Raw genomic sequence first — 13,723 nt, forward strand, 5'->3', positions numbered from 1 at the left:
TGATTGTGAATTTTGGGGGAAAAATACCAAAGCAATCTGTTTTCTTGGCCGCATGCTATGGAGCAATTTTAGAGCATTGAAGTGCTTTCCATATTTTCTAATCACCCAAGTCCAGAACTGATTATGGCTTTCCTCATTCTTTCGGATTCACACCACCAGAGCGCTCCCCGTCTTTCAGGGAGAGGTTTCACCTTGAAAGCAGGCACTGGATTTGGAAGGCACATCTTGCTACAGCAGGAACAAACACTTTAATTGCACACGGCCCCACAAGGGCCAGGTGTTTCGGAAAATCACTGATGGCCTGACTCGGAGACAAACTCAGATTCACTCTTTCTTATCTCACAGAAACAAAGCATAACCTCCCCAACCAAAGAGGAAGAATGAAAACAAGCCCTACCCAGATCTGAACTCTCCCAGACAAACACCAGAGAAATTTAGATTTGGGGGACCTGGGGGTGAGGACACACGTGTGTGCATGCACGCACGCCCGCAGTTGTAGAAACACAGGATATCTCTGGAATGAGCCCCCAGAATGGGTCACTGTGCAGTTTTTTTGTGGGGAGAACTGGGGGGAGGGCTGGAAAAAATTGGGAGGTTGATGGAGGAGGGAGATTTTTTTTTTTTTTTAAATCATAGACTTTTGAATATTTTACATGAAAAAGAATCAGGGGTGCCTGGGCGGCTCAGTTGGTTAAGCAGCCGACTCTGGATTTCGGCTCAGGGCATGATCTCAGGGTAGTGAGATGTAGTATTGTGTTGGGCTCTGTGCTCAGCTGGGAGTCTGCTTCTCCCTCTCCCTCTGCTCTTCCCCTGACTTGTGCTCTTTGTCTCTCTATCTCTTAAATGAATAAATAAATAAAATCTAAAAAAAAAAATCATATGATGCATCATTTTTCAAAATAACGAAACAGAATAATTCCAAACCTGTAGCGGATCGTACTTATGATCTACTACGGAGAGTGTGTTAAATGCTCTCTGTATATTCACTCCTTTAATCCTTATGACAACCTTATGAAGTAGGCATCCTGATTTTACAGAGGAGGAAACTAAAGTACAGAGAGCTTAGGTAACTTGTCCAAGGTCACACAGTAGTAAATGCAGAGCTGAGATCTCGACCCAGTGAGGTGGGGTCTGGAGTCTGTCCTCTTAATTACTTCCTAATGTGGCCTTGTGAAAAATAAATGTACTCAGTTGCCTACTCATAATCACATTGGGGCAGATACAATGGTTCTTTTCTTCTCTCATATGGCCCTTCAGGGTGATGGAGTGGAAAAGATGGCGGCTCAAAACAACCAAGATACAATTTGTGGGGCTTTAGAGGGCTTTGAAATCCTGTGACTATCAGGTCAAAAGCCTGACGTGGGCCATGCCGCTTAATCTTTCTTTTAAGCAGCTACTCTGTGCTGGGTACTCTGCTAGAGTTTAGGGGAAACTAATGAATAAAACAGAGTTCTCTAGAAATTTACTACACCCTCAAGGAGAGAGGCAATAAACAAATAATCACACAAAATAGAATGAGAGCAAGAAGGACAAAGGGGACTCAGAGATGAGGATTGGGGCCCTGATTTATACCGGGTGGTTGGGGAGTGTCTTGTAGGCAGCCTCCTGAAATACGGGCAGGGGAAGAGGAAGAGGGTGGGAGGACGAAAAGGATTCTGGGTAAGAGCTCATGCAAAGAAAGACCCTGAGGCAGGAAAGAAGTACCTGTCTGAAGACAGAAAGGTCTCTGTGGCTAAGGCAAAGTGAATCAAACTCAGTGTGGAGAAAGAGGCAGATCATATGCACCATGAGAAGAATTTCTCAATTCTTCCAAGAGCCACGGGAAAGCCACTGCAGTAGGAGTGACATAATTTGATTGACTTTTTAAGAGGACTACCTGGGGAGCCGTGTGAAAAACATGCAGAGGAGGAGGCAAGGAGGCAGTGGGAAACCAGTTAGGAAGGCCCCACGGGAATGCCGGCAAGCGTCGAGGCTGGCTCAGAAGCGACAGCTGGCACAGAGAGGAGATCTGTTTGAGATCTACTTGGGTGGTAGATATTTTATGCAATTAGTATCCATCGTTGACTATGAGAAGTAATTATGGAGCGGTAAGTTCACAGGTGTGAAAATGCTTTGGCAACCGTAAAGCGTTAGACCAAGGTAACTCTTCCTACAGATGAAGGAACCAAGTACTAGAGAGACTCTAAGTGTCCCATCTAGTGGGCCTCTGAGTAAAGAGTAATGATCTAGGCTAAAGACTACCTCTAGTAAACAGGACTCAGGGTCCATGAGGCAGGCCTCCTTGGAGAATATCACGTCAGTGGTACAACTCTCTGGGATATAAAATGGAGATGTTTCATAATCAAAATGCTGTGCAGTGATAGGTGACCCCATGATCCTCACCTACTATTCTGGGTGAGAGTTGAGTATTTGGTGAGGGAAGATAGGACCTGGGGAGCCACTCTTGAGGTCTCCAAATGTTCTTTCCTTCATCTGACTCTCCTGGTGACCCGTACTCTTGAAATTATTCAGCAAAGCTTTATACTGGGCAAGAGCTCTGATATATGTGACACGATTTGACAATCTCATCCCACGTGTCCCAGGCCATGCTCTTCCAACGATTCCTGTTGGCCCTCATGTAACGTCAGGCCCAATTACAAGGTCCGGAGATGAAGGGAGAATGCACTAGCTTACACTCGCTCCCCTGGCTGGCAGCTTCACTCTGATATTTTTTGGACACATAACATATCTACCTACTAGAAAGTTAAAATTTTAGGACAGCTTTGCAAGTTAAGAAACAGGACGGATCTGCCTTTATTGTGAATCAGTAAAACTTAACAGAGTATAATACCGGATTCCTTGTGATGTTTTATAGGATTTCCCTAGAAGGTGAACCAGGCCTTTTGAGACTGATCCTAAGCAGTTACCTTCGAGAAGTCTCCTCAGATGCGCCCACCACCCTCCAACTGCCAAAGAATCAGGATAATATCAATGTTCTACAGTGAGCATCATTCCCCAGATTATTCATGGTCCTAAGTCATAGAGTTCTCTTATTTCTTTTTGAAAGATGCACAATTTAATTTCCAAATACAATGTCATTTTAGAACTTGGGAGGGATGAAGAAAGAGAGCTGTCCCTCCAGCTGGGAGGGAGAAAAACCTTTTTGTCTTCTCCGCCTCCTCACAAACTCTATGCTGGGAGCAACAAAAGACAGAATCAGTACCCAGACCTTAGGTCCCACTCCTGGTACAAGACTCTCCAATTGTGAACTGAGCTGCTGCAGATAAAGCAGGCCAAGGGCCCAGGGCTTCCTCTGGCAGATGCTCCCCACGAGGACAGTGGCAGGCTTGTACGACGGGAGCGTAAACATGTTTTCTGAAAAGAAGCCTTTTTTACATCCTCTTCCGCCCCTCTCCCCCCACCCCCCAACAAGAGCTCCCCAACTCATGCCTGACATTTACCTTCAGCCAGTGGGTCAAGGGTGTGAATCATGAGCTGGAAAATGCTATTCCTCATGAGACTGTTGTGGAGGGAGGCAGAACTTCCACCTCGTTGGAGACGGGGCTTAGCCTGAGCAGAGAAACCAGAGAAAAGTGCCGTTAGCTCTCCAAGACTATAGGTGAGTGTATTACAGACAAGACCTCACTTAGTCTGGTAGTCACTGATTTCTGTGACATGACGACACACTATTGTACCAAAGATGCTCAAAGTACATTTCAAATCCTGCCAAGGAATGGCTTTTTCATATCCTAAATGAATTCATTGTTACCATTTTTTTTTTTGCATTTACTGAATGCTATTCAATGTACTAGCATACAATGTACAATGTCTTACCTTCACTAGTTTATCTCAGTCTCAAAATGAGCCCTCTGAACTAGATACAGTCATTATTCCCTTTAGAGAGGGGAGTACATTGTCCCAGAGAAGTGAAACGAGACAAAAAATGGAGGATAGAGAAATGGGTCTCAGGTTTGCTTCCCTCAAAATCTGTTATCTGAACTGGTGGATGGTCTCTAAAATGTTTAGATTGGCCGCCCTATCTATAAAATTTTTCAGTATGAATATATGTATCTATGTCTGTCTTTATATCTACTACCCAAATGTAAACATATCTGTGAAAAAACACTTGCAAAAGGAGAAATTATGAAGAATCATAGAGAAAGAAAATGATAGAGGTGCTAATATTTTCTCCCTGCTCCTCAAAAGAAGAGCTTGCATATCTCCTGTGGTACCCCATCTCTACCTTGGAGACCACAGTCCTAATTCATGAAGCCCTATGGTCTCTACTAAAAGTCTAAAGGGAAAGAAACTCCTATTAAGAATCTACTGAAAAACGTCCTGACTTCCAAGCTGGAGGGAGGGGGGCTCCTTTTGCATAAACTATTGGTGTGACCCTTTGGCCAAGGAGGTGAAACTGACAGGGAAGAGAGAAAGAAAGAACTTTTAGAGTAAGGATACCAACAAACTCTTTTTATGGCATCTTCAAAAAGCAAATAAGCTACAAAAAAGACATCCTAAACCCTCAGGATTTGATGGATTTTTAACCTGACTGGGAACTGCTTTCTCCCCCTTCGGTTGATTTTGTGCAGTCAAGGTTTACAGACAGCCTGATTTAAGAGGGAGAGAGATAAGGTAATGCGAAGGAATTAATTGCTTATTGAGCTTTTGATCCAAAATCTCAACATGAAATTTTTCTGGGGCCAGGTAAAAATAAAATACGATTTCCCATGAAGTCTCCCAACTATCTACTTATGGGGCTTTCAATATATGCCATCATAGTCAAGACCCACCAGGGGGCTTCCCAAGCAGGGTCCCCCAAGAGACTTCACAATTGAATATATTTGGCAAGTGCTGCATCCTAAACCAACCCACCTTTAGCATTTTATGATACACATTAGACCACCGAGTATAACACTAAAGAAATCTGGTTAACTTGGCTAACTTGGACAATGCCCCGAGGCCTCTTATTTTTTGAATACTTATTAACAATTGTGGTCTACACATTTTTAGGAACAAAGGTGAAAAGCCATGGTTACTTGAGGTACAGGTAAAATGTCAGTGTGAGATACATGGAAACATCTGACTTTCTTAGTGTAATTTTACTATCATTGATATGCCTTTGGAAATACTCCCAACTCTGATGGAAGAAGAATCAGAGGAGATTGTGAACCTGATCATGAGTTCCTCAAAGCAAGAGATTTGGTTTGTATCCCTAGCCCAGTACCAGATCTGGCATATCTGATGGGCTCTCAGTGAATGTCCTGAGTCTTTGCTCTGAGCACAACAGGAAGATGGATGGGGTCATAGGTATCTTTATTACCAGCCTTTGCAGTCTTAAAAATCTGTAACATTTTTTAATGTGTTATAATATTTGATCCAGAAAATTAAGGTTCAAAATATCTTAGGGGCAAGGCTAAGAGACTTAACTTCAGTTGAAATGTAACCACTGTCTGCTGGCTGAACACAAAAACTCTGAAGGTCATTTCTTCGCCATCTTTCACATTACAGAATGTGATGTGTTAATTGGATAGGAACTGGAAAATGTGTTTGTTGTTAATAATTTGTCATAATCACTGTTACTATGCTCATTCTAGGAAACTGGAAGAACTTCGTTGTGGAGAACTTCACTGGCAAAGGATTACATCTATTTGGGTATTCTTTAGGTATTATGTATTTATTAAATATATAGGTCTCGTGCAACATTTCTTTTGATGGAACCAAAAGAAATTTCCAACCAAAAAGTAAGGGCATGCAGATATACAAAAAATAGATATCAAGCATCAGATCCCACACTGTCCCCAAATATCAGCTCAACATCCCATGGGATGCAATCTGGAAATATTTCATTCTTTTAACTCACATAAAAGCTTATGCCAAATGAAAGAGAGAACTCAAACTTTTTGAAATCTAGTCCCAGAATTAATTTGAATATCAGTGAATATCAGAATACAGTTGACACCAATAGGACTGAGTATGCATATATACCAGGAGATTAAGCCATTTAAGTATCCCAAGGGGGAAGATGGTTTGTTGAGCCCATGAGCCCTCCTCCTCCCACCCCGTCCCATACTCTCCACAGGCACATGAACAGGTGTAGACAAAGCTACTGCTTCCTACCGGTAGAGCCTGCTCATCCTTGTCCCTGGCCGTAGATGACTGCAGAAGAGAAAAAGGCAAAAACAAAAGACAAAGAAATAAATAAACAACAAGTCCCATGTCGGTTTTACATTTAAAAACAAGCATCAGTATAAGGAAAGATTGGGTACTTCCTGCTTCTGCACAGGAAGGATCCAACACAGGGGGCCTGTGGTAGACTGCTAGCCAATATATAACAGTTTGTTTAGGCCCATGGTCCATTCTCCTGAACTCTCACAGTTGAATGGCCATCCCCAATGCCCAGCAATGGAGCTCAGTTCAATCCATTATGGCCCATCCAATGCGATGGGATCCCATGCAGTCATTAAAGTTACTGAGGTAGGTACATACGTATAGACATGTAAAAATATCTAAGATATACTGCTCAAGTAGAAAAAAAGTAAAATCTTATTTATCATGTCATTTGATGGAGGAAAATAAATGAACAATGCTTTAGTATATGTAAAGGAAAAAAATGCAGCAAGAATCATACAGAACTGTTATTAGTCGTTATTGCTGGGGATTGGAATTACAAGGAAGTATTGCTTTCCAAGTATTTTGGAGGGAATCCACATTCATTGCTCCATGTACAGTGAATAAAATAAAGCCTGAAGAAGTCAAGCCACTGAATTAAAGACTAAGACCGTCACACGCAGAATTCTGATAACACACGTTTTCTGCCTCTACCACCTCAAGGTTTCCATTCTGAAAATGGAAATATCTGTCAAGTAGAGAAAGGTTGACTAAAACACCAGGGTGCCTGAGGGCCTGGTCATCTGTTAGGAGAGAACACAACTCCAACAAAGGGACACAGGGGTTCTACCAACATGATCCAACCAGCTGGCTTTGCCTTGTCAATTTAATACACGCTCTCCTTCGGCAGAAGCAGGACACCATCCCGCCATCTTTTTAACGATGTGTAGGTGCTTTGTGACCTTCCTCATGCTCAGACCACACCATCTTTGTCACCACACCTCAACTACAGGTGCATACAGCAAGAACAAACTGCAACACTGCTCCTGGGCTAGCCTCTGGTCCTCCCCAGTAGCATCTTTGGTGATCAAGTCTTCAGGAATAATCAGTCCCATATGGAGGTGAGTACACAGTGTGGACCTGTTTTAGAACCTTCATGAACCCTAGACTCTCTTTCTCAGTCTTACCACATGTCTTTATATAAGAATGTTAAGATGCTTCCCTATCCCACCTAAAATATACACTTCCATGTACAAAAATGGAAAAGATTCCTATAATCCTTTTATGATTTTGTATTTCAAATTATTGGCTACATGCAATTTGTTTAATTATGACTGGCATGCTTGAGATGTTGGAATGTGAGAAACTGAATCCATAATTTGTTTTCACATATAATGTAACTTTTAAGAAGACTAAATTTCATACTTAATGAAGTTGATATTAAATATTTATAGACATTCAATTAAACATTTAATAATCCTGTGGATACCTTTTTTAGATTTTCGAGTCAATATCAACATATATTTTTTCTTCTGGTTCCAAACATTTTTATGGGTCCTCGAAGACCCTGTAAGTCTCAGGCCCAGACAGAAGCATCCTGCACTGGTGGTAATTTTTTTTTTTTTTTTTTTTTTTTAGAGAGCGAGATAGGTGAGGGGAGGGGCAGAGAGAGAGAGAGACTCCCAAGCAGGCTCCACGCCCAGTGTATAGCCTGACACGGGGCTGAATCTCACCACTCTGAGATCGTGACCTGAGCAGAGATCAAGAGTCAAATGCTGAACTGACTGAACCATCCAGACGCCCCTCCACTGGTGGTAATTTCTGAGCACAGCCCTTGGGCGTTCTAAATTCACCATTCCCCTGATTTGGGGCTCTCTCTCAGTGACTTCCCTAAAAATATGAATAAGAAAATATCGCTGATTCCCGAGTTCCCAGGAACGTGCTTGGAGACTGAAGTGGACCTGAAATTGTTCTTTGATTTCCCTTTTTTGCTCTGAAGGCACTGTATGATCCCACTATTCTCTGGCAGGTCCTTTCATTTTCCCTTCTTCTACATCAGACAGCTCAACAAATGGCCCCACATTTTACAGAACAATCCCCCAGGGAAGTTATCTGGTGCAGCAAGCTCAGCCTTTGGACACACAATGAGATGAACTGTCAGAGCACGCCTTTTCAGTTAGCAAATTTACACCTTGTGGCTAAATGGGAGACAAATAATTATGAGCTGGGATTGATAGCACAGGAAAAGGATGAAAAGGAGGAAAGAGCCTGGGTGGTCTTTATGAGAGCAAAACTGTAACCAGCTGCGAGTTTGGATTTAAAAATATATATATTTAAAGAAAATATTTGAGGAGGGAAAAATATATCAAACCTGTCCCGTGGTCTGCCAGGGAGAAAAAAAGATCTGCCCTATTGACTTCCTTTTTCTCTCATAAGAAAGATGGATCCTAAGACACAATAAGTGGAGAGAAAAGGCCTTGTACATAGATTCTACAAAGAAAACAGTGAGTGCAGAGCAACGTCTGAAATGCTTTACAAAATCTCCCACTGTTTAATGTCAGCAGAAGTTGACATCATTAGTTTTCTTTCAAGTGTAACTTGCAGACATGAATACATATCAGGCTACCACATGTATGTTTTGTTACATACATAAATGGCAACTGAGGCCACGAAGACCCCTCCACTTTCCTTTTATCTAGCCCTGTTGTAAAAGAAGTGAGAAGCGTGCTGTATAATGATAATTGCTCATTTTGGGGGGCTCACCCGCTTCTACTGCTAATTCCTCATGCTTAATGGACTCAGCCTCGCTTAGTCCTTAATGGCCCTGGGGTGAAGGCGCTTCACAGTCCTAGGGGACACGATGCTGACTATGTCAGAAATTCAACTTCAGAGGGGTTTTAATTTCACTGAAAGTAACTAGTAAAGATAAAAAAGAAAAGATCCAGATGTGTATAGTGGATGCTGATAAGCCTGTAGTATTTCTAACCACTAAATTATTTAGCTAACTATCTGCGTTTGGGGTTGGCCTTAATATTGTGAACAGGTGGCAAGGTCATTTTCACCCACTGTATATAAAGAAGACAACTTCTTCAAAAGAAGTCTAGGGGATCCTGGGTGGCTCAGTTGCTAAGCATCTGCCTTCAGCTCAGGTCACAATCCCAGGGTCCTGGGATCGAGACCCACATCAGGCTCCCTGCTCGCCAGGAAGCTGCTGTTCCCTCTCCCTCTCCCTGATTGTGTTTCCTCTCTTGCTATCTCTGCCCAATAAATAAATAAAATCTTTCAAAAAAAAAAAAGAAGTCTAATGGGACTTTGAGGATTAATCTTGGCATTCTTCTTATACATTTTGTGTTTAAATGCCCTTGATTTTAAACCCACCAAAATATCACATTTGGGCTGTACTAATTTGAATGCCCAATTCCTGGTGGTTAGTGGAAAGGTTGTGCCAGCTAAAATTTGTTAAGTCAGTTGGGAACATGCATGGAAATTCTTGAAGAGTATTTAAAAGATTTCATAAAATGCATCCCCAAGGGTCCCAGGATGGGGCTCTGGTGTATCAACACAGACTCTCCTCTTCATTCATGAAAGCAGGACATCTAAGAGGCTGGGATATAAGGAATACATCCTTTACTTAAAAGAAAATATTCTGTAATTCAACCCTTTATTTAACTTAAACTGGCCTCTTCCCTAATCACTGCAAATATTTGGGAAATTGAGCAACTGGAACGATGCCATTAGTACCTGTTATTCTCCCTGGTAGAAACCCTAGTTCTATATGGGAGTTTTGCTACCTATTTCCCAGGTGTTTCAAAAGTACCCCACCCTCATTAAAAAACACACAGCCCATTTAGAAAGCATTTTCAATACTATCAACCATTCCTAAACCCTTACACTGTCTTTCTTCCTTTAACCTCTGAAACCACCAGTGGAGTAATGACTTCTGTGACCACGAAGTGTGTGATCTGACCTTACACAGAAATTTACCTCATATACAGGCCCCTGCTTCAACCTCAGACACATCAGTATCAGGCAAATACAACACAGTGTGGCCTTATGGTGACCACACAGTCCTTTTTTCACTCTGACCAGTAACTGCCCACTGGCAAATCACATCATCAAATGGGTCCCTGGGAAGACGTCGTAATCCAGAAGATAACTGGACAGTGGCACAGCATCAGAGATAAGCAATTACTCACAACAGTCAAGGAACATCCATCAACTTCTACCACTTACATAATCTCTCACTAGATCTGCGAAATGCACCAGAATTTATTGTGCTAAGGACCCAGAAGCACAGTACAAAGTCTATAAAAACAAATTTAAAAGTATCCTTATTTTGTCATTAATGTGACCTAAAACATACATGCTAGTGATTAGAAATGTTAATCTAATACTTAACTGATACTATTATGATGTCTTGGAATTTAGAAAGGTTGGGTGGAGGAGAAGAATGAATTTTTGTTTAAGAAGTTAACAAGGAATTATGAAATGATGTCTCCCTTTTCATTCAATTCACTTAGCTGTAACAAATAATAACTTTCAAAACAACTCTCCTGGAAAAAGGTGAATAAATCTCAAAGTCCATGGGAAGATTAGAAGGTACAAAAGCCTCAAACTTGGAAATCTAAAAGGAAAGAAATCTTACCACTTAATCAGATGTGAAATCATCACTGTTTCCCTCTCTTTTTGGTCTTAGCAGACTCCCTAAGACATTGAGGGGGGAAGGATTAATAAATTCCTAAAAAAAGAAATACTAAGAGATGTAAGTTCAACCCTTGCTTGCTGGGTAATTATGAGCACTTCTTACATTGAATCATGGTTTGGATAAAGTGAAATAAGGTCCCAGTTAAAACCTGAAGAAAGCTCACCCCATGAGAGGGCAGCTGCTCATGACAAATGGGATGGGGCATCTGTTGTGAACTACTCTAAAATTTTTAAGAAATACAGATTTGGGAATTCCCAGCAAGGCCATGGGGACAGGGTAACTTCAAGATGCAGAATTGCACTGTAACTGGCCAGCTGAAATCTTCACAATTGCATATTATCAGTTTCTCCAAACTTTACTGATCATATACCATTATCAAAAAATTCTGAGCAAGTATCACATACACAATGTGAATGTCTATCATCTATCTTCTAAATGTACTTTTAAAAAAAAAGATTATCTGAGAGAGCACACTCACGTGGGTGCATGTGAATGGGGGTTGGGCAGAGTGTGAGAATCTTTAAGCAGACTCCCTGCTGAGCTCAGGGGCTGGATCTCAAGACGCATAAGATTATGACCTGGGTTGAAACCAAGAGTTGGACACAACCAACTGAACCACCCAGGGACTCCTAGCATCCTATCTATCCTTTATCTATCTGTCCATCCATCCATCCATCCATCATCGATCTTGTTTATGTGCTGCTGTCAATCATTAAGTAAACATAGACTAATTTCTTCTCTCTCTTTTTTAAGTTTTATTTCTTTATTTTTGAGAGAGAGAGAGAGAGACAACGAGAGCGAGTGAGTTGGAGAGGGTGAGAAGGAGAGAGAATCTAAGCAGAGTCTGCACAAAGTGTAGAGCCCCACAAGGGGCTCGATCCCACAACCCTGAGGTCACGACCTAAGCGGAAACCAAGAGTTGGACGCTTAACCAACTGTGCCACCCAAGCACCCCTCTTCTCTCTCTTTTCAAGAAAATAATACTTATTATGCTGGTACACAGAAAACAGAAATTCTCATTTTATAAATGGTTAGAGAGAAGCGGGAGATTCCTTAGCCTGTTTCTGTACTCAGGATACTAAGCTCCTGTTAATTCACGTAATTTAAGAATTAACAACCCAACTATCACTGTCATCTCTCATCTCCCCTCAACCCCAAAATCCAGATGTCGTTAATATACTTTGTTGTATTGCTTGAGAAATCCTCACAATTGCTAATGAGCCATTTTAATATGCCAATCAAACACAATCTGCTGGTGGTATTCTGGCTGTAGTCACACAAATTTCCTTTGACTAGCAAAGAATCCCAAGTACACTCACATATGAAGTCCGGATTGCCTTGCTTCTTTGAAGGGAAAGTGTCTAAGAGGACATGAGTTTTAAAGAAAATGCCAGCAAATGCTGGTGCTGGACAAACCACAGTGATTTGCTGCAAATCAAACAGATTCTAGTCATAATGGAAACTTTCTATTGAAAGTTCAATATGTGCTAGGTGCTTTATATATGAATATCTCATTGAACCCTGAAAACAGGTATTATAACCGCTCCTGCCACCTTTAATACGTAAAGACCTTGAGGTTGATGGAAGTTGGATAATTTGTTCAAGGCCACATAGGCTAGTCAGTGACTGAGTTGGGATATGAAGTCAGACAGCTGGGCTCCAGAGCCCAAGAGTCAGAGAAACGAGAAAGTGGAATTTTCCTAGCAGTGGCCCATGGGAAGGAGGCTGGAGGCACTAGACTCCTAGTATAATAAAAAGTTTAAATACATTAAAAGCTATTCATGAGCTTTGACTTCCAATGGAGTCCAGAAAATGGTATTGCTAAGTGAGTGATATGAACCCAAAATGGCAGATTTTATTTGTGTTTGTTTGGTACAAAAATATGATGCCTGGGAATGCAACAAGAACAGAGGTTATTGGGGCGCCTGGGTGGCTCAGTGTGTTAAGCCTCTGCCTTTGACTCAGGTTATGATCTCAGGGTCTTGGGATCAAGCCCCATATCGGGCTCTCTGCTCAACAGGGAGCCTGCTTTTCCTCTCCCTGCCTCTCTGCCTACTTGTGATGTCTGCCTGCCAAATAAATAAAATCTTAAAAAAAATAGAGAGAGAGAATAGGGGTTATTTTTTTCTGGCTCTCCCAGCATTATTATTTAGACTCACTTACAATCGTCATGAATTTTCATCATTGGCTCTATCTCTTCAAGGTCATGGAGGCACTTTTATGACCTTCACAAGGGCATAGGTTCAAGTAACTCTGCAAATTAGATTACCCATATATCAGGTTTACTTGTATGAAGGAGCTTATAGCTCAGCAGTAGGTGGGAAAAGTGGGGCTCTCTTGTGGTCTCATTTATCACCACCGTGAATGTACCATACTAGTCTATATTTACTTGGTTTAGAAACACGGTGTCCCCAGTCTTCAATTTTTTGATGTCGCTTGAAGGACTACTGCTGTTTGTTTCAAGGAAAGAACAGTTCAAAAAAAAAAATTAAATAATCACACTCTCAGTGTCTGAAGCATCAGTGAGCAACTCTGAATAGGAAATTTTGAATTGAAAAATTCAGCCATTTAATAATACTTATTTGGCGATATTTACCAGACACTTACTCTATACCAGGCATTTTTCTAGGTTCTAGGGATACATATGTGACCAAAACTGTAAAAATTCTCTGTCCTTGTGGAGCTCATATCCCAGGATATATTATTATTGTAAAATTAAGTAGACAGAAAGGACTGTAGTTAGATCACTTAACATCAAGTGTTATATTTAAGGATATACTTAGATGAATTAACTGTGGCCTAACCATAACTTTTGTAAACCACTTTATGATTAATTTATTAATCACATATTAAACATCTACTCTGATTTGAAGAGAAGCTGGCAAAAGTTATGAAGAATTCAAAGTACATGATTCTGTCTATAGAATTATA

The 13,723-nt window shown here is 41.2% G+C and overlaps 1 protein-coding gene across 2 annotated transcripts in view; it reads right to left on the bottom strand.

The window, feature by feature from the left end:
* SLC24A2 (solute carrier family 24 member 2) overlaps window positions 1–13,723 on the bottom strand; it is a 248,010-nt gene that overhangs the window by 94,325 nt on the left and 139,962 nt on the right. For both annotated transcript variants that reach the window (XM_045079664.1, XM_045079663.1), the window contains exons 3-4: window positions 6,097–6,135; window positions 3,441–3,549 (exon numbers count right to left, since the gene is read on the bottom strand). In XM_045079664.1, the coding sequence (XP_044935599.1) occupies window positions 3,441–3,549; window positions 6,097–6,135 (148 nt within the window). The remainder of the gene's footprint in view (window positions 1–3,440; window positions 3,550–6,096; window positions 6,136–13,723) is intronic.

Source organism: Mustela putorius, unplaced genomic scaffold (assembly GCF_011764305.1).
Source record: "Mustela putorius furo isolate JIRA1106 unplaced genomic scaffold, ASM1176430v1.1 tig00000421_pilon_pilon_pilon, whole genome shotgun sequence".
Classification (NCBI taxonomy): domain Eukaryota; kingdom Metazoa; phylum Chordata; class Mammalia; order Carnivora; family Mustelidae; genus Mustela; species Mustela putorius.